The 27680-nt window shown below is 42.3% G+C and overlaps 1 protein-coding gene across 5 annotated transcripts in view; it reads left to right on the plus strand.

The window, feature by feature from the left end:
• ADAM23 (ADAM metallopeptidase domain 23) overlaps positions 1-27680 on the plus strand; it is a 380159-nt gene that overhangs the window by 326143 nt on the left and 26336 nt on the right. For all 5 annotated transcript variants that reach the window (XM_044303192.1, XM_044303191.1, XM_044303194.1 and 2 more), the window contains exons 20-24: positions 7565-7628; positions 11666-11771; positions 12323-12442; positions 12817-12985; positions 25204-25315. In XM_044303192.1, coding sequence (XP_044159127.1) covers positions 7565-7628; positions 11666-11771; positions 12323-12442; positions 12817-12985; positions 25204-25315 — 571 coding nt within the window. The remainder of the gene's footprint in view (positions 1-7564; positions 7629-11665; positions 11772-12322; positions 12443-12816; positions 12986-25203; positions 25316-27680) is intronic.

Consider the following 27680-nt stretch of genomic DNA (forward strand, 5'->3'; position numbering starts at 1 on the left):
CTTGTGGTCATCACTGCTCCTCTATTTAGTCTGGACTAACACTTCTTACCATGCGGTTGATATTATCTGCCTTAAGTTGGAAGAGCTGGTGTGTTGTCCTCTTCTGAGTTCCTGCTCATGAGGTTTTCTATTGAAGATAAGTGTACTCCCCTTTGTATTTTGTTGTCCCCTTTAGCTCATTGTTTCCTAGGCCTCAAGGAGACAGACGCTAGTTCATTCATCTGGGAAGGAACCAGTGGTCTCAGACCCTGTCACCAAGTCTAGGGCTTTTCAGGGTTTCTAGGGCCTAGGTATACGGTGTATGAATATTCCCACCTTCAGGGTCTATTCATAATGACAGGTGTCAGGGCTATGTTTAGGGTTCCCTAAGTGGTGACCTTTTTACTTACCCTAGCCGTGAGGCCTAGTTTCGGGTCATTTTCCTTCTGTGGTCATTCTGGTGTTCCTCCCCTCCCCTTACATTGTGACAACTACCGTGTAATCATGTTCTATGGATATTTGGCTCATTATTAATTTTGTTCATGTATATGTTTGGAATGTTTTTATGAATTGATTAATCATGAATTATTGTTTAATTGCTCTACAGTATTGTTGTGCTGAAACATTGCTGTTACCACATGGATGAATAAAGGACTTATTTTTCTTTCTAAGAGTGCTGCCATTTACATATATACATATATATATATATATATATATATATATATATATATAAAATCTAGTGGCCAAATTAATTTGATTTGTTTGTGATTTTAATTAAAATAAATATGAATACATAAAATTTTTACATAAAATATTGTTTCATTTAATGCCCCCTTTGATCATTGGTGATATCAGTGGGAATAAAGCGAGGGCCAATTTATAAAATACCGTACTTACCACATAGGAGGATCCAGCGACGTCACAGCACTCTCCTCCTTCTCTGCGATGCCGGCTGTCTTCTCTTCCAGGAGCACTGTAACATATTTGGCACTTTCAGGAAGGCAGTAGCCGGCGAGCGTCCTTCCCTCACTGCGCCTGCGTCGAATACTGAATGGGATGGCGCAGGGGCAATATTTCCCCAGCACACAGCCGGCAGGAGGAGACGAACGCCGGCTGGGGCCCTGTCAATCAACAGTAAAAGGACGTGGAATGAGGTTAAAGAACGGAGTCTCTAGGAGCAGGAGCAACGCCCCCCTCCTCCTAGAGGCTAATTTGCATATAGTAAGTTATAATTGTGCAAAAACGGGGGCATACGTAAAAAAAGAATAGCACAGTTAGACTCAGCTGACATTTGTACATGTATAATGTCAGCCTGTTTAATAGGGATATTTGTGGTGACAGAAACCCTTTAAGGCAAGGGGAGTGAGAACCAAACCTCTACCCATTTTTATAAGCATTCATGTTCTTTTCAATTCTCAGAATTCATCTAAGCCTTTTTTTAAGCATTGAACTGTTCCTGCTGTGACCACCTCCTGAGGCAAACTATCCAACAGATTCACAGTTCTTATAGTGAAGCCTTGTTGTCTCTGGATTAACCTGAAAGAATACTACTGGAGCTAACTCTGAGCTGTGAAAAATATTAAATGGATTTTTGTACTATTAGACTGGTGGAGTCTTGGCCGCAATGTGCTGTTTCTTCATTCTGCTTCTTCACAGACTTTCCCTGTGTGGCATTGCTTCCATTCTCCTGATGTGCAGTGAAGTACAACACCTGATTGAATCTGTGTTTCCATTCCCTGAACAGCAGGAGTACAGGAACACCACGAAGTAGGGAAACGCCAAAAAAGTGTCTGTCCCTTTGGTCAGCTGATGAAGTATCATAGTATATAAGGCCGAATAAAAAACATTTGTCCATCCAGTTCGGCCTGTTATCCTGCAAGTTGATTCAGAGGAAGGTAAAACAAAAAAAAACTGTGAGGAAGAAGCAAATTTTCCCCGCTTAAGGGGAAACAAATTCCTTTCCGACTCTAATTAGGCAATCGGAATAATTCCCTGAATCAACGACCCCTCTCTAGTAGCTATAACCTGTAATATTATTAGCCTCCAGAAATACATCCAGGCCCCTCTTTTAGTGAACTCACCATCACCACCTCCTCAGGCAGAGAGTTCCCTAGTCTCACTGCTCTTACCGTAAAGAATCCTCTTCTATGTTTGTGTACAAACCTTCTTTCGCAGAGGATGTCCCCTTGTCACAGTCCCAGTCCTGGGGATAAATAGATGATGGGATAGATCTCTGTACTGACCCCTAATATATTTATACATAGTTATTAGATCTCCCCTCAGTTTTCTTTTTTCTAAAGGGAATAACCCTAATGTTGATAATCTTTCAGGGTACTGTAGTGCCCCCATTCCAGTTATTACTTTAGTTGCCCTCCTCTGTACCCTCTCCAGCTCTGCTATGTCTGCCTTGTTTACAGGAGCCCAGAACTGTAGACAGTACTCCATGTGTGGTCTGACTAGTGATTTATAATGTGGTAGGACTATGTTCTCATCACGGGCATCTATGCCCCTTTTGATGCAACCCATTATCTTATTGACCTTGGCAGCCGCTGCCTGACACTGGTTTTTGCAGCTTAGTTTGCTGTCAACTAAAATTCCTAGGTCCTTTTCCATGTTAGTGTTACCCAGTGTTTTACCATTTAGTATGTACGGGTGACTTGCATTATTCCTTCCCATGTGCATAACCTTACATTTGTCAGTGTTAAACCTCATCTTCCACTTATCTGCCCAAGCCTCTAATCTATCCAGATCAATCTGTAGCAGTATATTGTCCTCCTCAGTGTTAATTACTTTACACAGTTTATTGTCATCTGCAAAAATTGATATTTTACTGTGCAAGCCTTCTATAATACATAGTAATACCTCCAAAAATAGTTATTAATTTGCATTCCCCATATGTATACTTCATGTTGGGAATGCCATTTTACTTTTTGGGGACGTTACAAGGCTTAGAAGCTTAGAAGCAAATTTTCCAAAACCCACTTTTTAAGTACCAGTTTAGGTTTGAAGTCACTTTGTGAGACATATATAATAGAAACCACCCCAAAATGACCCCATTTTAGGAACTACACCCCTCAATGTATTCAAAACAGATTTTACAAACTTTGTTAACCCTTTAGATGTTCAACAAGAGTTATTGGCAAATGGAGATGACATTTCAGAATTTCACTTTTATGACAGATTTTCCATTTTAATAATTTTTTCCGCTAACAAAGGAAGGATTACCAGCCAAACTAAACTCAAAATTTATTGCCCTGATTCTGTAGTTTACATAAACATACCATATGTGGTCATAAACTGTTGTACGGGCACACGGCAGGGCGCAGAAGGAAAGGAACACCATATGGTTTTTGAAAGGCAGATTTTTATGGACTGGTTTATTTACACCATGTCCCATTTGAAGCCCAGATCATTAATAAATATATTGAGGAGAATAGGGCCCAGTACTGATCCCTGAGGTACTCCACTAGTGACAGTGACACAATCTGAGTGTGTACCATTAATAACCACCCTCTGTTTTCCAGTTACTCAGCCAGTTACTTACCCACATACAGACATTTTCTCCCAGTCCAAGTATTCTCATTTTATATACTAACCTTTTATGTGGTACAGTGTCAAATGCTTTGGAGAAGTCCAGATATACGACATCCATTGATTCACTGCTGTCAAGTCTAGAACTTACCTCCTCATAGAAACTGATTAAATTAGTTTGACATGACCGATCCGTCATAAAGCCATGCTGATATGGCATTATTTGCTTATTTTCCTTGAGGTACTCCAAGATAGCATCTCTTTGAAAACCTTCAAACAGTTTACCCAACACAGATGTTAAAGTTGCTGGCCCATAGTTTCCGGGCTCTGTTTTTGGGCCCTTTTTGAATGGTGTTGATAAGTATCATGTTATGAGGAGACTATGTAAGGGTGGCACAACTAGTGTAGTATATTAGCACAGGAACCAGACAGGCGGCAGATTTTACATAACTTTACTTTAGCAATGAAATAGATGACTCTGGGTTATACGGTAACACAAAAAATAAGTCTCTGCAGATCTCCACAAACCACAGACACATCTGAGTGATAATAGTCCCAGAGGTTCTTACTGTATCTGGTGTTCTAGCAGCATTCTAAGCCAATTTAAATAATTCTCGGAGAACCCCTTTAACTCTGGTCTCAGTCTCCCCCACTGTCTCTGTATGCTGTTCCCTTTAACAGCTGTCCTTTTAGGGTCTCTCTGCAGTCGCTCCTGACTCTGCTCTCATAAACCCTCCTCACAGGCCTATTCTCCATGAGCACAGAGCTTCACTCCCTTCTTTCTAGTGTTTTTTTCCCATTGCTTCCATGTACTTTTGGATAATGGCCAAGGAGAGAAAAGGGCGCTCATAGGGTAAATAAGTTAAGAGCCAAGCCTCCAGAGCAACAGGAAGAGTGGTACTGCTCACCTGTTGTTCATGCACCTATTGTTTGGTGCAACTGGACTGGAGGTGGATAGGAGTGATTACGTCCCACTGGTTGATGCTTCCGATTCCGTCCGCGTTTCCCTTTGGCGGGGGCCAAGCCGCCGTCTGGGTCGATGAATAGGATATATTTCCACTGGACTGGGGGTCGAGTGGAGGGGTGGACCGTAGGCGCAAAAACGCAACCAGAGTATTTTTAGAAACCAATGTTTTTTTTATTGTTGTTATAGTGACAACGCGTTTCGGGATTCTGCGGACCCCTTTTTCAAGTCGGTGGGTGGAAACCGCTGGTGGAGAGAGCGCTGCTTCTAGCTCCTTGCACGTGTGGCATCTGGAGGCCGACCCCCGGTCCAGTGGAAATATATCCTATCCATGTACTTTTGAATTTGCATCTCTTTTTTAGGACCACAACATTTTTTTTTTTACTTCATATTAAAACAGACCATTTTGATCCCAAAGGAAGGTAAAGACCATACTCTTTGCTCCAATTTTAGGCCCATTTCCTTACTCAACATAGACCTAAAGCTTTTAGCAAAACTATTAGCCAATAGATTAGCTAGGATCCTCCCGACCCTGATCCATAGAGGTTTCATCAAGAACAGAGAAGGTAAGGACAATACAGCCAGGGTACTCAACATCCTTCACTTTGTTAAGAAACAGGCCCTACCTCTGGTCCTTCTCAGCACAGATGCTGAAAAGGCCTTTGATAGAGTTAGCTGGTCCTTCATGTATTCAGTTTTACATTCTATCAACTTTCCTCTCCACTTTATCCAAGCAGTCCACGCTATGTATTTAAATGCATCGGCCTCCATAATAGTCAACGACACCTTGTCAGCCCCCTTCCAAATAAGCAACGGTACACGACAAGGCTGCCCCCTGTCGCCCCTCCTTTTTGTCTTAACCTTAGAACCCCTACTGCAATCTATTAGATTAGATGATGACATCCAAGGTATAACCTTGGATGACCAGCAACACAAAATAGCCGCGGATGATATGCTAATAATGGTCCACAATCCAACCACGGCTCTCCCTAAGATTTATAAACATATAGAAAATTTTGTCTCCCTTTCCAACCTTAAAATCAACCATAATAAATCACTCATAATCTCCACAGGCATTTCCAATACTCTAAAGAGACGCCTAATCCAAAAATCGCCTTTTAATTGGTCCTCCCCACATTTAACATTTCTAGGAGTCAAGCTTGGTACAGACCCCAGCCAATTTTTTTACTTGAATTATCTCCCTCTTTTACAGAAAATCAAATCCGACCTAGTAGCTTTAGATATCCCTATCCTTTCATGGTTCGGGAGAAAGAACATACTAATGTCTCTGGTCATACCTAAACTGACATACCTTCTACAAACACTCCCAATATCTCTACCATCTACCTATTATGCTTCCCTTCGCTCTCTGTTCAGATCCTTTATTTGGTCTGGGAAGAGGGCAAGGATTTCATATAGAGCCTTAACTTACTCAAAAGAGAAAGGGGGAATTTCACTGCCAGACCCGGAAATATATGGTAGAGCAGCCCTTCTGGCAAGAGTGGTGGATTGGATGAGATGCCCCCCTCACAAATCGTGGGTCGCAATGGAGCAATCCTTACTTGGAACACCATTCACAGCCTTTTTACTGGGCAAATTATCCTCTATCCCTCCTCGCTCTAACATGTCTCCGGTTATGAAAGCTACTTTCCAAGCTTGAAACACCCTGCAGAGATCCTCCATTAGCATACATCTTCCATCCCCAGCTTTGTTTGTAAAGGATATCTTTGACTTGGCCCCTCAGGAACTAAGAGATAGTATCCCACCTAAGGTTAGACTGTCAAAGGTAAAGATTATAGCTCTTTATCAGGAAGGTTCCCTTATTTCCATTGATGATATGCAAAAACTTCTAGATGTAGCCCCTTCACGTTATAACTTAATATACTTCCTCAGAGCGTACATGTCCCAACACGGTAGACTAAATAATCTTCTTAGACCTCTTACGTGGTTCGAGAGCATTATTTACCAAACCCAGCCACCACTTAAAATTATTTCTCAACTATATAAAAAACTAAGAGACCCTCCATCCTCACTAGTTCCTGCTTTTATTCGCTTGTGGGAAAAGGATCTACCAAAACCTTTCAGAGGGATGGAATTCAGAAAATCTATATCTCCCCCCCATATTGCTTCTAGATGCGTGAAGATCCAAGAAAATAGTTACAAAATAATCTCAAGGTGGTACAAAACCCCTGACAAAACATGCTTGTACTCTGCTTCGGCATCGGACGTGTGCTGGAGATGCTCTAAAGATAGAGGTACATACATTCATATCTGGTGGAGCTGCCCTACAATGCATCTCTGGTGGAAAAATATTTTCAGACAAGGTAATCAGATCTGTGGAACCAATTACCTTGCTTCTCCCGAAACTGCCCTTCTAAATCTCTTCCCTAGAGACTTCCATACACCCAATTTAAAGTTTAAATACCTATTAAGTGCGGCCAAACTCTTGATCCCAACCTTGTGGCTCTCTCCTGAAGTCCCATCTCTGGAACAATGGTTCCTTAAGATTGATCAGATATATAGGCTTGAGGAGATATCCTCCTGGGAAGCGAGATCGCACCATAACTTTGACAAGACATGGAAGGATTGGAAGTCCTTCAGAGGATATAAGACCTAAAGCTCTTGGGAGACTTAATCCCTCTCGAGATTAGCATGAGTCTTTAGTAAGGTTGATAACCTCATTTACCTCCACACTAGTTTCATCAATTCGCAGCTACTGGGGAAAATTCGCCTAACCCGCCTCAGATGATGATTCCAGCTTTAATATTTTGGATTCAATCACTTGAATGCTCTTGCCTTATATAGCACATTAACATGTGACCAGTTGTTCTTCCCCACCCCTTTGTTGAAGTAATGCACATTGAAGAAACAAATGTAATATGTTGGAGACTTGATGTTGTCTCTATTTACATGAATCTAGATCTCTGTATCTATGATATTACTCAATAAAAGAGTTAAAAGAAAAAAAAAAAAGAAAAAAAAAAGACCATTTTTTCAGGCATGCCATAATGCTACATAAGGTTTTTTCTGTAAAACGCATAGCAAATACTGGTGTACCAGAGCAGTTAACTGATTCAACTACTGTTTTAGGGCCGATGTTACAATGGTGAATGCAAGACGAGAGACAATCAATGCAAACACATCTGGGGACAAAGTAAGTTGAATTATGATTGTCAAAGCTTCTTTCATTATAATTTGGACAAAAGGTCAGTATAGGCTTTTTAGGAAACATTTGTATTTGGTGGATTTCCATTGCAGGATTTCCTTTAACTGAAATCAATCCCATATATATAATGGGGCCTAAAAATCTATGCAAATACTGTGAAAAAAAATAATCCGATATGTATTTCTGTATGCAACAATTCTGTTGTATGCCTTAGTAGTTATTACCGTTGGAAAATGAGCATCAGTTATAACTCCCAAACATCCTACTAGAATATTAGGAGGACAACACAGGAAAATATATTTTCCTTTTTTTTATTGAATTTAGTTTCATATTTTTTTATATTTTTTTTTTACTAATTATTCTATTTAATTTGAGCAGCTTAAATAGTTATTGCAAACTTGAGGCACAATTGGGCGCACTCCATTTCATCTGTATAAGATTACCAAAAATGCATTTAACTGTAGCTGTCAAGTTAATTAAAGCATGTCAGATTTAATAGTGGGGATTACAGATGTTCAGGAAAAAGCCATGAAAGTAAGTCAATATGTATTTCTTTGGTTCTAAATAAGATATTTCCTGTTTCTATCACTTCTTTGGTTATTTCACAGTATAAAACAGTATACTTTATGAATTGAAATGAATTATACAAGCAAAAAATAAAACCTGCACTGTATAGCTGATAGGAGGGCCCTAAAAATGATTTCCTTTGGTAGGTTTAATGTATCCAGATCCAACACTGATTAATAATCCTGAAGTCAGTTATATTGTTGTTCGCCCCTGGCAGTGCAAATTGGGCAGTGCAAAAATAGAAATGGTCTAGGGCTACATTGCGACTTGTGACCAGTGATGGTCAGTTTGCAGTGTTCGCCAGCGAACACATGCGGGCTGGCATCTTGACTCACCCGTCCGGCGATGCACAGGTAAGCCCTTACATGTGCCTGTGTCGGGAGCCAGTCTGAAATCAAATGTGGTCACCGAGAGCAGGCAGTTCTGAGAACTGCCGCCGGGGGCCTTCATCGGGTTGTTCTCGGAACTGCCTGCTCCCGGTGACCGCTGATTTCAGCTGCGATTTTATATTTGCATTATGATTTTAAATGAACCTATGATAAATGAATATGCATGTATATCAGAAAGTGGATCAGGTGTAGTTCTTCTAACATTGAGTTTCCCCAATCGAGTTGCTCGCAACATTGCCCACTGACAGCAGTCATTGGTGGCACAAATTTGATTATTAAGGGTATTATATGGATTCAGCAGGTGGCAGGCGCTGCATCAAGGTTGCCCCATGGAAACTCAGTCATTAGTAGAAATGTTTTTTTAGTTTAACTGAATTGTGATTTGCATTTGCAAGAAGAACTGTTATTTGTAATTACTGAAGCATAACTAAATGAAGCCAGGACAAGTGTGGAATGGAGAGGCATCAAGATGTGTGATACAGTCATGGATATTGCCTCCTGTGAGCTGGACAGTAGGGCTCTCCATGCCCCTTTGCCCCTTTGTTTTTGCTTCTTGACCTCTTCCTGTGCCTTGTGTGGAGCTTTTAGTTCTTTAGGTGCAACTAGATGTCCTCATTGCTCTGTTAATTTGCATTCAGCCTTCTTCTGAGATCATGGTAAGATTTTAAGTTGAAGGCTTCCTTTAAGGAAACTGTTGCCTAAATACCTATCTCCTCTCTTCCACCTGCTTTTCACTCTGCTATTCTGCAAAAATGTCGTTGGCCTGAAAAAGAAGCTTACAATTGTTCTAGCTTTGAAATGGTTGTCTTTTTCTGACCAGCTTAATTTTTGCAGGACAAAGGAGTACAGGCAGCAGTGGAAAGGAATTGGTAGTTATTTTAGCAGCAATTTCCTTGAAGGAAGCCTTCAATTTATTTTTGGTAGCACTGTAGAAGAAGCTTTAATGGCTCATATAAGACCAATTTCACAAGAGCATGTTCAGTGTGAGATATCAGAGGTATCTTCCAGAGGTCAGAGGTATTTCCCATCCTGAATGCTGATACTTCGACATGGACCCACGGTATTTTAATGATTTATACAGTTGTGTTCAAAATAATAGCAGTGTGTTTAAAAAAGTGATTGAAGCTCAAAATCCTTCTATTAGCTTTTATTTCCATACACACAAATGCATTGGGAACACTACACATTCTATTCCAAATCAAAACCTGAAGAAAAATATATCAAATTTGTATTGTTCCTCTAAAAAAAATTGAAGAAAAGTGAATATTAGACTGTTCAAAAAAATAAAAAATAGCAGTTTGTATTCTTTACAAACTCAAACATTCACTATATAAACTGATACATATTTGAAGATTTTGCTTTCCTTTGAATCACTTAACTAATATTTAGTTGTATAACCACTGTTTCTGAGAACTGCTGTACATCTGTGTTGCATGGAGTCAACCAACTTCTGGCACCTGTGAACAGGTATTCCAGCCCAGGATGATTGGACTACATTCTGCAGTTCTTCTCTTATTTCTGGTTTTGCCTCATAAACTGCATTTTTGATGTCACCCCACACATTTTCTATTGGATTAAGATTCTGGGATTGGGCTGGCCACTCCATAACGTCAATCTTGTTGGTCTGGAACCAAGATGTTACACGTTTACTGGTGTGTTTGGGGCCGTTATCTTGTTGGAACACCCATTTCTAGGGCATTTCCTCTTCAGCATAAGGTATCATGACCTCTTCAAGTATTCTGATGTATTCAAACTGATCCATGATCCCTGGTATGCGATAAATAGGCCCAACACCATAGTATGAGAAACATCCCCATTTCATGATGCTTGCGCCACCATGTTTTACCGTCTTCACAGTGTGGCTTGAATTCAGTGTTTGGGGGTCGTCTGACAAACTGTCTCCGGCCACTAGACCCAAAAAGTTTAATCTTACTTCCATCAGTCCACAAAATGTCTCTTTAGGCCAGCCAATGTGCTCTTTGGCAAATTGTAACCTCTTCAGCACATTTTTTTTTTAAACAGTGGGACTTTGCGGGGGCTTCTTGCAGATAGCTTGGCTTCATATAGGCGTCTTCTAATTGTAACAGTACTCACAGGTAACTTTAGACCTTCTTTGATCTTCCTGGAGCTGATTCTTGGCTGAGTCCTTGCCATTTTGGCTATTCTTCTATCCATTTGAATGGTAGTTTTTCGCGTTCTTCCATGTTTTTCAGGTTTTAGTTGCCATTTTATAGCATTTGCGATCATTTTAGCTGAGCAGCCCATCATTTTCTGCACTTCTTTATATGTTTTCCCCTCTCCAATCAACTTTTTAATCAAGGTCCGCTGTTCTTCTGAACAATGTCTGGAACAAACCATTTTCCTCAGAATTTCAGAGAGAAATGCACTGTAACCCACATGTACAACATTTGCTGCCTTCCTTCCTTAAATAAGGGCAATAATTACCACCTGTTTTTCAAAGAATGAATGGCCTCACTCATTGAACCCCACACTGCTATTATTTATTTTGAACATGCCCCTTTCATTAGTGATTCAATTACACAGAATCAGCAGCATGCATGCCATGACTGTTGGGTCTGTTGGATTTATATTACTGTACTACACCTGCTAGTAAATTATTTGCCATGTAGAAATATCATTTCTACCAAAAACAGTGATTGATCAGGTTATTGATGTCTCACTGCTATTATTTTGAACATAACTGTAATGCTGTGTGTTCCTGCCCCACCTCAACTCTAATGAATTGTACTCACATAATGCTATCAGTACAAATCATTAGAGTTGAGGTCATTATAATGCCGTTGGTCGATATCATACAAACAGGACGGTTAATATTTCTGACACACGGAGCGTGTTTCTCGCACTAAATACACGTGTGAAATTTGTCTAAGAGGGCTATCAAGACTTCTCCAGTGGTACCTACTGTAGTGAGGAAGTGATGTGTGCACTACAATGGCTAAGATGTCAGATTGGACAGTTAGGGTTAGGGTTAGTAGACTGCCAGGGTATGTTTTGCATGTAACACTTGTTTTGGCATAGTGTCTATTTAATCTTTCTTCACAATTACAGAAGCTGCAAGCTCAGATAAGCATTGCTATGAAAGGTTGAATACAGAAGGCACAGAAAAAGGAAATTGTGGGAGAGAGGGAGATAACTGGATTCAGTGCAGCAAACAGTAAGTTAATGGAGACCATTTGTGTAAGCTTAAGATACTACAATGTAGCTAGTTAGTATGGAAACTGAAAGGTTGAGATAATGTTATCCATGGTCATTATTTAATAACTGTAAAATTCTTCATCTTTGAGGCAGGCGGGAGGATGGCTAGTTGGCATATTCAGCCTCCTAGGGCCTGCCAGTGAGGGAGATGCCCAATTTGTGGATATAATCACCAAGAAAGGTGGAGAAGGTGGAGGTGGTGGGAGACATAGCCCGAAAATGAGCTGCAGAAGCCAGCAGACCATTTTAAAGATATGTGGTACGGTGGTTAGCCGATCCTGCATTGGGACCTTCCCTTGTGTTGAGGGGAAAGGGCAAGAGGGAAATGGTGAGCATGTTTAATTAAGATAATAGATTATCTATATAGAAGATTGCATAATCAATTATTCTTTTGGACAAGGGCTCCTAACTCCTACATTTTCCATTTTCCTTTATTACTGTGTCAACAATTGTTCAACGTCTGTGATCACTCACATATATTAATGCATTTAATGTTTTCCTGCTTTATAGTGATGTATTCTGCGGTTTCTTGCTTTGCGCAAATGTGTCCAAGATTCCCCGCATTGGTAAATTAGCTGGTGACATACCTCCAACATATATCAATTACCAAGGGAGAGTGATGGACTGCAGGTATGGACTCAAGTTCACCTAGTGTCCTTATTTGGGGACATTTCTGTGCCAGTCTTTATTTGCTACTAAAGCAGTGACTTGTATTATGTTATAATGATGTATTTACAGAGCTCAGTTTGTCACTGGTATTGTGTTATCCGTGGATTTACATTACCGGCATATTTAGTGAGTTATCATAAAATACCAACGATGCAGGCTTAAGCATTAAATTACAAAATCCACTTAGCTTCAACTCTACATCCTACAAACAGAATAAGGGAGAACATGTAATAATTGTCATTTACTGTTTGCTCTATTATTTTACATGTATTTTCTCAAGGACATTTTTGATAAAGAAGGTCATTCTTGTCTTTAATAATTTATTTGCTATACAGTGGTGCTCATATATTTTTGGATGATGAGACTGACATGGGATACGTGGAAGATGGAACACCATGTGGCCCATCAATGATGTGCTTAGACAGGAAGTGCCTACCTATTGCATCACTGAACATTAGCAGTTGTCCAATGGGTTCTAATGGAAAAGTCTGCTCTGGCCATGGGGTAAGACCAATGTAATGGTAAAGATTGTTAATAAAAATGATTATTTTTTCCCTCGCTTACTGGTAGAATTGGTCATAAGGCATTTTAGTCCCTCTATGGAACCATTTTCAGTGGAGCAGATTTATTAATCCTAATATTTAGATAGACAGCTTAAACTTAACAAAAGCGAGTCACTCATGCTGTATGATAAATTTGGCTGACATTTTTATCAAATTTTACATAAATTTTTTTAATCAAAATTTCTCTTACTTTCTTCCAAAATTTTATGCCAGAATTTTGAACCAAACTTGGCGCAGGTAGTGGCATCATAAGCCACACCGATTTTTGTTAAAGCTTCTTCTCTTCCGCTTATTTTGTCAAAAAATTGAAACAGGCAAGCTCTGTACATTGGATTATTCTTTTTGTTGCATAATTAGATCTAAAACGTGATGCTATATTATGCACAAGAAATGTATCAAATTTCTACTAACATAAATAAGTTTGCCGCATTGTATTAAATTCTGAATTTGAATTTATTATAGTAGATATCTAACAGAGAGAAAACATGAACAGTCAGAATTAATAAATTATCTTTGATTTCAAGTGTTGCTTTGAATTATGTACAGTAGGGACATCATTATTATTTATTATTAACCCTTTCAGCTGCTTGTGATGTTCCATTTTTGTTTTTCACTCACAGCCCCCCTGGAGTCATATATATTAGATTTTTTTCATTCACATGAGGCTTTTTTTTGTGTGGGACAAGTTGTACTTTATAATGGCATACAATGTAGTGGGAAGCTGGAAATAAATTCTAAATTCTAAAACTACAGAATTGAAAGAAATTCTGCAATTCCGCTATAGTTTTATGGGTTTAGTTTTTAGGGCATCTTTAGGCATGTGGTAAAACTTACCTGTTACCTTTATTCTACAGGTCAGTACAAGTACATAAAAAACAAAATTATATTAATTATAAATTATGTTATTTTTCTTTTCATTACTATATTCTGACCCCCATAATTTTTTTAGGGTTGTGTCTACCAAGCTGAGTAAAGACACCGCTTAGGAAGAATCTGTAGTTTTTATAGACACCATTTTGGAGCGTGTATGACTTTTTGATGACTGTTTATAATTTTTTTGGGGCGTGGGGAGATAAGGCAATGAAAAAGTAGTGAATCAGACATTTTGATTTTTTTTCTGTTGTGGCGTTTACTATACAGGATAAATACATTTATATTTTAATAGTGTGGGTGGGAACATTGCATATCAGCCTATGTTGGGGGACACCATTCTGCCACTGCAGCTCAAGGAGGGTGTGTTTTGCGGTGTACGAGTGGCTGAAGTGGATGAAAAGTTTCCTGGCCATTTTCAGAATGACTTGCAGATGGGGTGAAGACTTCACAAACTGCTTTACAACCAGATTGAACATGTGCGCCATGCAGGGCGCATGGCTTATCCCTCCTTGACGCCGTGCCGACACCATGTTCTTCCCGTTGTCGGTCACCATGGTTCCGATTTTGAGTTGTTGCAGAGAAAGACAGGATTCAATTTCTTGATGAAGGACGAGGAGCAGTTCCTCCCCTGTGTGACTCCATTAGCCCAGGCAAACTAGGTGCAGAACAGTGTGACACCACCATGCCCTGAAAATGTGCTATGCTGGAGGAGCGCTGTGAATTGTCCCTGCAGTGGAGGCAGAGGACATGGTGGAGGAAGAGGCCACATTTACCCAGTGGGCTGTAAAGGACATATATTGTCCTTGACCGTAGTTACAGCTCCACATGTCAGCGCTGCCATGCACTTTGGCAGACAAAGACAGGCCTCAAGGACTGGCCTACCTTCTTTTCTACATATTATTACACACTATTATAGCTTGCAGCATTCTCAAAGTGCAGGAGGTAATCTGGAGGTGGATACAATCAAAAAAAGTTAGATTTGTTTGTTTAAAATTTTCCCCTCTTTAAAATGGCAGACCTGGTTCTGTGCAGGAATTATTGTGCTTTTATTTCAAGTTCCACTCTTCGGAGGTTTGGATGCTGTTTGATCTTTAGACAGCTCTCCATAATGCAGCAGGAAATTGCATTTTTGAAATTTGTTAATTAATTGTTAAACAAACTCAGGCTGGGAATTGGTGCAATGGCACTGCCACAGAGGCCCCTAGAAATGGAAGATGGGTTACTGCAGGTTCTGGTAGACTTAGAGTTGTGGATAGAAGACATGTCCCACAGCCTGTGGCTCTCCATAATTCATTTGCAGCACTTTCAGACTGCACTTAATAGCAACATGGAGGATGGCTCAGGCACAGTGGGTGAGGAACATTCATCTCCCATGCCTAAAATATTCAAGACTGAAGCCAAAGATAAAAAGGATAAGGCGAGGACTGATAGTAAGCAGCTGTTGGTGGGCGATTTTATCATAAGAGGTGTGAAGTTTGAGGAAAAAAGGTTTTGTGAGATGTCTCCCTGGTGCTACCGCTAGCAGGACAGATGACGTATCCTTAATATTGTTAGGTTGCATCGACTGTTTCATTCTCTGCAGTTTTACCTGTGCTTAACCTTCAGCATTCCAGGAAGATGCGCATTAAGGAATTCAATGTATGGCTTGGTGTCGGAACCAAGGGTTTGGCTTTGTGTCTCATGTTAGCTCTAGTTGGAATGGAAAAGAACTGTAGAAGAAAGATGGTTTGCAGCTTTCTCTCAAGAGAACGAATGTCCTCAGTGAACAGTTCAAAGTATTTGCTAAGGAGCATTTAAACTAGGAAAAGGGGGCAAATGAGTGATAATTCAGCAGTCCGACTGCCCCCCGGAACAATGCCAGAAGATGCCAGTAGCACATAGGTTAAGAAATGACAAGCTCAGAATTTTGTCTGCAAATGCTCACAGTTTAAGGAATAAGATCAATGAACTTTAATCTATAATGGCATCTGAGAATATAGATTTAGTGGCTGTTACTGAGACATGGTTCAATGGGAGTAATGACTGGGATATAACAATACCAGGGTTCTCTCTATATAGGAAAGACAGAGAAGGCAAGATAGGGGAGGGGGCTTGTATGTGATTTGGAGTATTGAGTACTGGAGACCATGTCTTCAGAAGGATATTGATACTTTGGAGCGAGTTCAGAGAAGAGCTACTAAACTAGTACATGGATTGCAGGATAAAACTTACCAGGAAAGGTTAAAGGACCTTAACATGTATAGCTTGGAAGAAAGACGAGACAGAGGGGATATGATAGAAACTTTTAAATACATAAAGGGAATCAACAAGGTAAAAGAGGAGAGAATATTTAAAAGAAGAAAAACTGCTACAAGAGGACATAATTTTAAATTAGAGGGGCAAAGGTTTAAAAGTAATATTAGGAAGTATTACTTTACTGAGAGAGTAGTAGATGCATGGAATAGCCTTCCTGCAGAATTGGTAGCTGCAAATGCAGTGAAGGAGTTTAAGCATGCACGGGATAGGCATAAGGTCATCCTTCATATAAGATAGGGCCAGGGGCTATTCATAGTATTCATTATATTGGGCCGACTAGATGGTCCAAATGGTTCTTATCTGCCGACACATTCTATGTTTCTATGTGTGCAGGGCTGATACTGCCTTTTTCGCAAAGAAATGATGGCTTGGGACTCTCCACCTCAGCTCAGAACAAGCCATCAGCAGTAAGTTTGTGTTGATGTCACTGATTAATTTGACCTTCCTCTGATCTGTCAGAACAATAACCCACAAAAAACGGATCCTGTCTGTGGAGCATATGCCTTCACTCAGTCAGTATTTGCTCAATAATCCATCAGTATTGCTAATGCCAAAAAAAAAAACAGGAGTGGATATAAAACAGAGATGACACGTGAATGGAATATTTGCATGTCTTCTGTATTTTGTACCCACTCCTGCTTTTGGCTACCAAATCATAAGCCAATTCTGATGGGACCATACAGGTTTTACAGCTGCTACATAGACAGGATCTGTTGTGCGTCTCATTTTTCCTTCCTTCTGACAGATCATTAGAAAGGTCAAATAAATTATGATGTCAGCCAGGCCGAAAGCCAAAATAGTGGACCATTTATGAAGTGGGGAGGGTGGGAACAGCATAAGAAGTTCACAGAGTGGACCTATGACATAGTGGTGAGGTGGAAGCAGCTTGAGGAGACCACAGAGTGGCCCAATGACAGGGTCTGGAGGTGGAAGCAGTGTGAGGAGGCCACCAAGTGGCACAATGACAGAGTCTGTCATCGAGTGGCAAGGTGACATAGTGTAGAGATGGCAGCAGCAGGAGGAGACCACAGAGTGGCAAGGTGACATAGTGTGGAGATGGCAGCAGCAGGAGGAGACCACAGAGTGGAAAGGTGACATAGCGTGGTGATGGCGGCAGCAGCAGCAGCAGGATCCCACAGAGTGGCAAGGTGACATAGTGTGGAGATGGCAGTAGCAGCAGTATCAGGAGGATACCATAGTGTGGAGATGGCAGCATCAACAGCAGGATCCCACAGAGTAGCAAGGTGACATAGTGTGGAGATGGCGGCAGCAGCATGAGGAGACCACAGAGTGGCACAGCGACAAATTGTGGAGATGGCAGCAGCAGGAGGAGACCACAGAGTGGCAAGGTGACATAGTTTGGAGATGGCAGTAACAGCAACAGCAGCAGCATGAGACCAGAGTGGCAAGTTGACATATTGTGGAGATTGCAGCAGCAGCTTCAGGAGGATACCATAGAGTGGCAAGGTGGCATAGTGTGGAGATGGCAGCAGCAGTTGCATCAGGAGACCTGAAAGTGACTCGTAATAGAGTGGGGCGGTGGGTGGCAGTACCAGCACCTGCTGATGAAGGTGGGTGAAATAAGGAGCTCTTGGCATCAGATGTGTGGCATCAGGCGGGTTACAGGATCAAAGTAGTAGCTGATGCAGGTAGTCAGAAGAAAACTGTCTCTTGTATCAAAATGTTGGTGTATCATGGATGATCTAGTCTGATGCATCAGGAATTGGTGGTTGGAAATCCTGGCTGATCCACACCTGATTCATCTTGACAAAGGTCAGTCTCTCCACATTTTGGGTGGACAAGCTAGTTCTCCTTGGGGTAACTATGGCCCCCGCTCTGATGCCACACTACTGGCCGGGCAGGACAGCTTTTCCAGGGCAGAAATCCAGTTTGGCTACCCAGTAGTCCAGCGGATCTTTAATGTGGAGTGGCAGGGTGCTGTCCAAGTATGCCACCACCTGCTGGTTCAGGTCCTGCTCCAGGTCTATCTGCTGCTGCTGGTGAGTAGTTTCTTCACAATGAGGGTGAATAAAGCTACTCATCAGCTACTCTAGACTCAGGCTGCTGCTGATGGAGCTGGTACTGCTTCTGCCACCCCTCCCCAGCAGCCATGGCAGTGAAACATGAGCGCAGAGGGCCCTCCTGGTCAGACCTGCAAGAGGATGGATGATGGGGATGATAGGCCGCGGCCAACTGACTACATGGGATGTCTCTGTAGTAGTTTAGTTTGTCCTCCCTCTCGGTGGGTGTAAAAAAGGCCCCCATCCTGGACCGGTATAGAGGGTCCAACAAGGTGAAGAGCCAGAAGTCATCCCTCTGCCAAATGGTGACAATTCGGCTGTCACTATTCAAGCAAGTGAGCATGCAGCGGGTCATTTGTGCACGTGACTCGGAGGGACTCCCTGTCTCCATCTCCACTGCATATTGCCATGGTGTGTCCGGGTCCTCTGTCTCGTCTTCCTCATCGTCCTGTAGCTCCTCTGGCTGCTCCTGCTCCTCCTGTCCTGTCGGCTAAGTAGAAAAACCACCCATTTAGTTACACATTGCCAGTGCTCCAATGTCCTCCCCCCCTCTTCCATTTTGCCCCCACAGGGCTCATGTGGCCTTGAGATCGAGGCGCCACGTCTCCTGTCCCCTGACCAGCCATTGTTACCGCCATATGTTCCAGGACATAAAGCAGTGGAATGACGACATTCATCCCATAGTCCTGGCGACTGACAAAAAACGTGGCGTCCTCACCTGAGCAAATGGCAGGTGTCGCGCATGAGCTGCTGTCACTGCCTGCCCTGCGAGAGATCTGAGAAGATCGGATAGACTTGCAGCGCGTAAGTCTATCTGACAGGTTTCCCTTCTGTTTGTTGTTGTGGGCAGGATCCCACCTCTCCACAGGTTCTGCTCGTTGGCTGTTTAAGAAGCTGTATTTAAGTCCTCCTCTTACTTCTGACTTTGCGGTTGATATTTTCCTTCTGGAGTTCTATACTGGTTGTTTGTGGATCCTCTACTTCCCGCTTGTCTCAAGCTAAGTCCTTCTGTTCTCCCCTTTGTGCGTGTGTTGCTTCTAGGTCTCAGGGAGATGCTGGACCCTTCACGGTGGAAGGTACTGGCCGTCTCATTCCCCGCTCCCTAAGTTAGGGTTTGCTTCAGTGTCAGCAGGGCTTAGGTTCCAGTGTATGAGTTTGTTCACCATCAGGACTTGCTCATACTGTCAGCAGGGAGAGGCTCAGGAATTGTTAGGAGGTTACCTCCTCCCTAGCTTTGGGCCCTAGTCTGGTTACCCGTTGCTGTTTGTTTACTTGGTGTTCCTCTTATCCCCACTTGTCGTGACAGCTGCCAGTGGCTGATATCGAGGTTACACAGGGGAGTGCTCCTATCCGCTTGCATCATCAAAAAATCGTTGATGGCCTTTCTCTGTTCGTATAGTCGGACCAACATATGGAGGGTGGAATTCCAATGGGTGGAAACGTCGCAGATCAGCCTATGTTGGGGGATGACATTCTGCCGCTGCATCTCAAGGAGGGTGTGCTTTGCGGTATACGAGTGGCTAAAGTGCATGCAAAGTTTCCTGGCCATTTTTAGGATGTCTTGCAGATGGGTGGAAGACTTCAGGAGCCACAGGACAACCAGATTGAACACGTGTGCCATGCAGGGCGCATGGCTCAGCCTTCCTTGAGGCAGCACCGACACAACGTTCTTCCCGTTGTCGGTCACCATAATTCTGATTTTGAGTTGTCGGGGAGAAAACCAGGATTCGATTTCTTGATGCATCACACGGAGCAGTTGCTCCCCTGTGTGACTCCGTTCGCCAAGGCAAGCCAGGAGCAGAACAGCGTGACACCGCCAAGCCCTGCACATGTGGTATGCTGGAGGGGCACCGTGACTTGTCCCTGTATTGGAGGCTGAGGACACTGTGAAGGATGAGGAGGCAGAGGTGGATATTGTCGCAGGACCAAAGGCGTGACAATGTGGAGGATGATGCAGCGTGACCTGTCCAAGTTGCTGGTGTGGCTGTGCAGGAACCACATTCAACCAGTGGGCCGTAAAGGACATGTATTTTCCCTGACCTTAGTTACAGCTCCACACAACGGTGCTGCCGTGCACTTTGGCAGACACCGACAGGCTCAAAGACTGGCCCACCTTTTGTTCTACATGTGTGTGCAGGGATGGTACTGCCTTTTTCGCAAAGAAATTACGGCTTGGGACTCTCCACCTCGGCACAAATCATCAGTTCTCTGAAAGGTGCAGAGTCCACCACTTGGAAAGGGAGGGACTGAAGCACCAGCAACTTGGACAGGAGCATGTTCAGCTTCTGCTCCGTTGGATACATGCATGCATACTGTAGTCTCTTGGCAATCGCTTCGGTGATTGATTGCTGACGGAATGACTGATGAGGAGTAAAAGCAGGAGCATCTGGACCAGCAGAAGATGGGATTGACAGACAGCTCCCTTCAACTGAGGTGATGGAGCCTTGACTGGCTGAAACTGGGTGCGTGCCACTGGGTGATGGAGCAGTTGCTGCAGCAGGCTGGACCACCACATGGGAGCCGCGGTTCTCCTGGCCACTGTATGGTGATGCTGCATATGTTGACGCAGGGCCGTAGTGCCAACATTGGCACCCAGGCCACACTTCACCTTCTACCCACAGATGCGATATATGGCCAAGTTCACCTCCTCTGGTGCTTTGAAAAAACTGCCACACCGCCGAGTAGGATCTCACAAACAGAAAGCCAAAATGCCAGTGTGAAAGTAGCCTTACTCTGCTGCGACCTCTGCTTGCGCCAGAAACATTTATACCTCTGCCACTCCTCTGTGCATGGCCTGGCACTTCTCTGTCTAACATACTTGTAGCTGAACTAAACAAATGAAACGGCATTTAAAACACCCCTAAAAGCAACAAATATATTTCTCGTATTGTACTGAAATAGGCCATTAAATTATCTCTGAACAAATACAAGCAAACGTGACCTGCGTTTATATTTCTAGTATTGGACTAAAATAGGCAACTAAATGATTTCCGAGTAAATAACAGAAAAAGTGAACTTTGCATATTTTTCTCTTTTTCTACTGAAATATGGCATCAAATGCTTTTAGCGCAAATAACACCAAATGTGAACTGCGTTTAATTTTCTCATATTTTAGTGAAATACGACAAGAAATGCTTTTAGAACAAATAACAGCAAATATGAACTTAGTCTATTTTTCTCTAGAAATATGGCATTAAACACTTTTAGCACAAATAACACCAAAAGTGAACTGCGTCTATTTCTCTCGTACTGTAGTGAAATACGACAAGAAATGCTTTTAGCGCAAATACAGCAAATATGAACTTAGTCTATTTTTCTCTAGAAATTTGGTAATAAACGATTTTAGCGTAAACAACAGCAAATGTGAACTGCATCTATTTTTCTCGTATTGTAGTGAAATATGACAACAAATGCTTTTAGTGCAAATAACACCAAATGTGTCGTATTGTAGTGAAATGCTGTATGACAATAAACGCTTTTAGCGCAAATAACAGCAAATAGGAATTTAGTCTATCTTTCTCTTTTTCTCTAGAAATATGGCAATCAACGCTTTTAGCTCAAATAACCACAAAAGCGACCTGCATAAATAGTTCTCGTATTGTATTGAAATAGGCCACTAAATAATATCAGCACAGTTAACAGCAAAAGTGACCTGCCTATATATTTTCTTTTTCCACAGATAAAAGCCACTAAGGCTGGTTTCACACAAGCATTGTGGGTGCTTTGCTGGAACATGCACGATTTTTCCCCGCGAGTGCATGCGCGTGAGAAAAATCGGCATGTTTGGTACCCAGACCCGAACCCGGACTTCTTCACAGAAGTTCGGGTTTGGGTTCAGTATTCTGTAATTTTTAATAATGGCATTTTTTAATACAGAATGCTTATTAGAAGGTCAATTGAGGGTTAAAAAAAATATATAATTAACTCACCTCCTCCAATTGATTGCGTACCTGCCGGTCTCCTGTTCTTTCTTCAGGACCTGTCAAAGGACCTGTGGTGACATCACTGTGCTCATCACGATACATCACATGATCCATCAACATGGTGATAGATCATGTGATGGACCATGTGATGAGCGCAGTGACGTCACCACAGGTCCTTTTCCTCAAGAAGATAGAAGAGAAGCCGGGCTGTGGATTAAGGTGAGTTAAATTATAATTATTTTTTTTAACCCCTCCATTACTATTTTACTAAGCATTCTGTATTAAGAATGCTATTATTTTCACATATAACCATGTTATTAGGGAAAATAATAAAGATCGGGTCCCCATCCCGATCGTCTCCTAGCAACCGTGCCTGAAAATCGCACCACATCGGCACTTGCTTGCGGATGCTTGCGATTTTCACGCAGCCCCATTCCCTTCTATAGGGCCTGTGTTGCGTGAAAAACGCACAAAATAGAACTTGCTGCGATTTTCACACAAAGCACAATGCGTGAAAATCACCGCTCATGTGCACAGCCCCATAGAAATTAATGGGTTCGGATTCAGTGCGGGTGCAATGCGTTCACCTTTCACCCGTGTGAAAGGGGCCTAAAGATTTTTCAACATAGCACTTGCACCCCAATAACTAATTGCTGGAATGACAGAGCTGTATTATGAGACTATCTGGATCCATAAGTAATGTTTCCCTGCACTTGTAAATCGCTTTTTTTCACAATGAGGATTTTACTATAACTCTCCCTAGCATCTGCACATGTCTCTCCCTGCCTGTGAAATAATTCCTCTCACTATCCCTTCCCTGCACTAGTAAATCGCTTCTTTCCTTTTTTTTTTTTTTTTTTAACAATTAATTTTTCTTTCACTCTCCTTAGCGCCTGCATACACGTCTGTCCCTGAACAAAGTACGATAGTGAATGGCAGACTCTAAGATGGCCATCGTATTTAAAGGGCTGTGACATCACCGGGCTGGCTGCTAATTGGCTGCATGCATGGCATTATGGGTCATCCCGCTTTCCCAGAGTTCCTTGCCCCATCTCCTCACACGTGTATCCGCCATTTTAGTCGCCATTGTAGCCGGCAAGCCGCCATGTTAGGAAACATTGCGATTTATTACCACGAAGCACAAGGAAATTCACATTCGTTCAGAATTGAATTTTTCCTGAAATTTGGAACAAATTCAACTTTGTCAGCTTTGATTCGCTCATCTCTAATCTCAATGTATTTAAAACAAACAGCAAAGTCATAAACAGTATTAACGCTAAGGATATCTGAAGGGGTCACTCTCTACACCTTTCTGTGTGCAAACTTATGTAGAGAATGTTTTTCTAAAGGCCCCTTCATATGGATTGATGATTTGGGCAATTATCAGAAAAGGGGTGATCCTAGGAATACCCATTCCCAGTAATTACTCTGTGTAAAGGAGTCATCTGATGAACAAGTAAACCCTCATTCATAAGAACATTGTTGATGTTGACATTTCCTGGCAGCAGATTGCTCTGTGTAAATAGGGATTGCTCATTCCCATAGAGCAGGGTTGGTTGCTGCATGTAAATCTCACTGATAATCAGGTAGTTATAGGGAATGGACAATAAAGGGGCCTTAACACTCAAAGAACCACTTGAAGGGATTGACCATTTTGCTTCTAAATTACAGTTATGCAATATATTAGTGTGTGACTGTACCTGCCCTGACCGTTTTCAATAAATTGCCATCTTTGAAAAGGATATGAGTGGTGTTGACTATTCACACTACTATCCTGAAAACGCAGGGGGTGCACCTCCATGCTGGCTCAGGTAAGACCAGAGGCCATATAGCAGCTTCTTATGACTTCAGATGCTAATGCATGGCATTACTGTAATTTAGCAGTAAAGTGGCCACATGAATCTTTTCTGCATCTATCTTTGTATAAGTTGTGTAGGATCCACTATGTAGAGTAGAGATCTCTTAATATTACTAGCATTATGTACAGGCTGCATGTAGGGTGTGAGCAGAGTAGGAAGTCTCTGAGTTACAGTGCCAGCCAATCGCTGCAGGGCAGTATGTCTCTGAGTTACAGTGTCAGCCAATCACTGCAGGGCAGTATGTCTCTGAGTTACAGTGTCAGCCAATCGCTGCAGGGCAGTAAGTCTCTGAGTTACAGTGTCAGCCAATCACTGCAGGGCAGTAAGTCTCTGAGTTACAGTGTCAGCCAATCGCTGCAGGGCAGTAAGTCTCTGAATTACAGTGTCAGCCAATCGTTGCAGGGCAGTATGTCTCTGAGTTACAGTGTCAGCCAATCGCTGCAGGGCAGTAAGTCTCTGAGTTACAGTGTCAGCCAATCGCTGCAGGGCAGTAAGTCTCTGAGTTACAGTGTCAGCCAATCACTGCAGGACAGTAAGTCTCAATGAGTCAGAGTTTCAGCCAATCGCTGCAGGGCAGGAAGCCAGAGAAGGGGACCTTACTTTGGCAACATCTGCACAGCCCAGAGACACGTAGCCATTTTGATATTTCCTGTAGTGTAAAGGATCTATTGTATACATAGCACCTTGGAAATGTGCATTTGAAGGACCAGAGTGAAGGATTAACCCTGGGTTCACACCTGAGCGTTCTGAAAGGAGCGCTCTGTATGCGCGATTGTACGGGCGTTTGCAATCGCGCATACAGAGACAAGCGAACGCCTATTGTCGCGCGTTCCCGAAAGTCTATGTACGCGCGACAAAACGCGCGACAAAACACCCCAAAGAAGCTCAAGAACTTGTTTATGCGTTGGGCGTTTTTCAGTGCGTTCGAACGCGCTGTAAAACGCGAAAATGTGAACCAGTCCCATAGGGAAGCATTGGTTTGCATCGGTTATGCGTTTTACAGCGCGTTCGAACGCACTATAAAACGCGCAAGTGTGAACTTAGGGTCATGGTGCTGGTATGTTACAGGACATGACCATGGTAGCTCAATTTACCTAAAGATGACAATTTGCCCAGAGTTTTCACTTTACAGTTATATTTTTGAACTTTTTGGTCATCATTGTCTTAAACAATGTGATTTTTTTCCAGGTTTGCAGCAATGAAGCCACCTGTATATGCAGCTCCACATGGGCCGGAACTGACTGCAGTATATATGACCCAAAGAAAGAGCCTACTGTTAGGAAAGATGAAGGACCGAAGGGTTTGTGTCATTTTGTTGTTAATAGATTTAACAAGTGTGCGTACAGATAGTTTGTTTCTAATTTTAGTAGCTTTTATTGAAGCTGTATAGTATATAACATGTCAGGATTGGGTGTATTACTGGATACAGAAGTACAGAGTGGCAGCTAGAGGCAGTACAATAGACACACCGGTTAAATCCTTTGTTTGAGGACTTCCCGTGCCGCATTAGAAGTATATGCCCTAAAGACGAATCTTTGAGTTTGGATAAGATCACTTCATGTGTCTTAGTATTTAGCAGTTGCGTAGAGGCACAGTTAAGACCCGCTGAATGTTGTTGCTTGTAAAGTAAGTTTTGGCGGCTCGGATGCGGACCCATTCACTTCAATGGGGCCGCAAAAGATGCAGACAGCACTCCGTGTGCTGTCCGTATCTGTTGCTCTGTTCCGTGGTCCGCAAAAAAAATATAACCTGTCAAGAATAGGCAGTTATATTAAAGGCTGTCCGTGCCGTTCTGCAAATTGCGGAATGCACACCGTCCGTGTTTTGCGGATCCCCGAATTGTGGACCGCAAAACACACAACGGTCGTGTGCATGAGGCCTAAGGATACATGGACAGGGCTTTACCAGGAGGAAGGTAAAATATACATTTCCAGTAAATATGATTGGGGAAAAAAAAAGTGAATGATTGAAAATCAGATGAATTAATATACAATATAACACAAACCAGTGTCAGGATCTGAGAAGTTCTAATTGACATCGAAGCAGATATAAGAGGAGAGTCGTCTTTCTACATTACGATTGAATTCACACTAAAAGATTTCAGAGCAGCATGTAATGCCATGTAAGCTGCATGGTCAAGTCTTTCCTGTAGGTACGAGGAGGACTATTCTACTGCTGATTAATACTAAATGACTTTACAAAGAACAATATTCTATAAATGGTGTATGACAAAGTATTGTACATGCAGCCCATGCTACAGCGCTATAGATAACTTTATTTGGTCTGCCTCCTGTCCTTAACACTAGGAAGGCTGACAATTTTTATAGTATGCTAGTGTTGACTTGATGGTTGAGAATATTGAATACGGAGCATGAAGCAAACTTAGACAGATGATGTGGTTGACCTAAATTGAAAAACTAGGACAGACCTAAATGGGTTGGCCTACAAACAACATTTAACACCAGTCACAGGATAATAGGTGTTAAATATATGATCACCTGGGACCTCCAGTGATCATGAGAACAGGGATCCCTGAGCCCTTTGTGTGAATGGATGGTAGTGTGCATGTGTGACCACCGCTCCATTTGCTTCTGACAGATACCATAGCTGAGCGCTGTACTCAGCAGTACCATGCACCATGAATTGAGCTGTAGGACAGTGGAGATAGTAGTCCGCTATTGCTTCCTCCTCTATCTCTCCTGATGGCTCTCACAGCCGACTCCAACCGGAAAAGCATTTCTGCTTATTTTTTCTATCAACCCCTAGTCCACCAGGATTTGAGAGAGCAAACATCAAAATGACAAGCCCAGTCTGGACATTATGGTATGATGATTTAGTAATAAATGATCAGGTACAGGTGATCTGCCAATGAAAACCTTAGGCATCACCTACTGAATTGGAGACAACACTGCTAGAAGGATCTTAAACTGATTTTCTGGGATTGTAATACTGATGACCTGTCCGACACCCGGGACCTCCGCCGATCAGCTGTATGAAGAGAAGGCTGTGCTCTATGCAAGCTCTGCCTTCCCTTCAAGCCGTCCCATTCACTTCTATAGGAAGACTCGTTGTTATACACCTGAATAGGAAAGAGCCGTCCTGTTGAAGTGAGTGGGACGGCTTGTAAGTACACCTGCTCACCGCTGCCGATGGCGAGCAGGTAAACAAACAAGGGAAGGCTGCGCTCGCACGGAGTGCGGCCTTCTCTTCACCCAGCTAATCTGCGGGGGTGCCAGGTGTCGGACACCCACTAATCTGATATAAATGACCTATCCCAGAAAACCCCTTGCAAGAGTGGCAACAGGGATTTGTGTTTAATTTCAACTCAAACTTAAATTTCTTAGTCTTGAGTTGATGAAGTCCTTAAAGAGGGCCCATCAGATCTCCTGACATGTCTGTTTTAGTCTTTAGTCTTGTCTGTGCTGGAGGATCTATTAGGAGCCCCCCACATATTCTGTCAATAGAGCCTGAAAATAGTGCAGTATGCTTTGCTATTTTATCCTGTAATATGCCAGACTAATAACAGAAAGCTGATGGACTCCATTAAATTTATTGGGGCCCATCAGTTTTGTTCATTACATCATGCAGTGGTCCCAACGTTTCTGTTATTTTCATTGATTTGCTCCTATATTGGAGATTCGAACAATGGAAAGACAAGCACACGC

Source organism: Bufo gargarizans, chromosome 8, assembly GCF_014858855.1.
Source record: "Bufo gargarizans isolate SCDJY-AF-19 chromosome 8, ASM1485885v1, whole genome shotgun sequence".
Classification (NCBI taxonomy): Eukaryota; Metazoa; Chordata; class Amphibia; order Anura; family Bufonidae; genus Bufo; species Bufo gargarizans.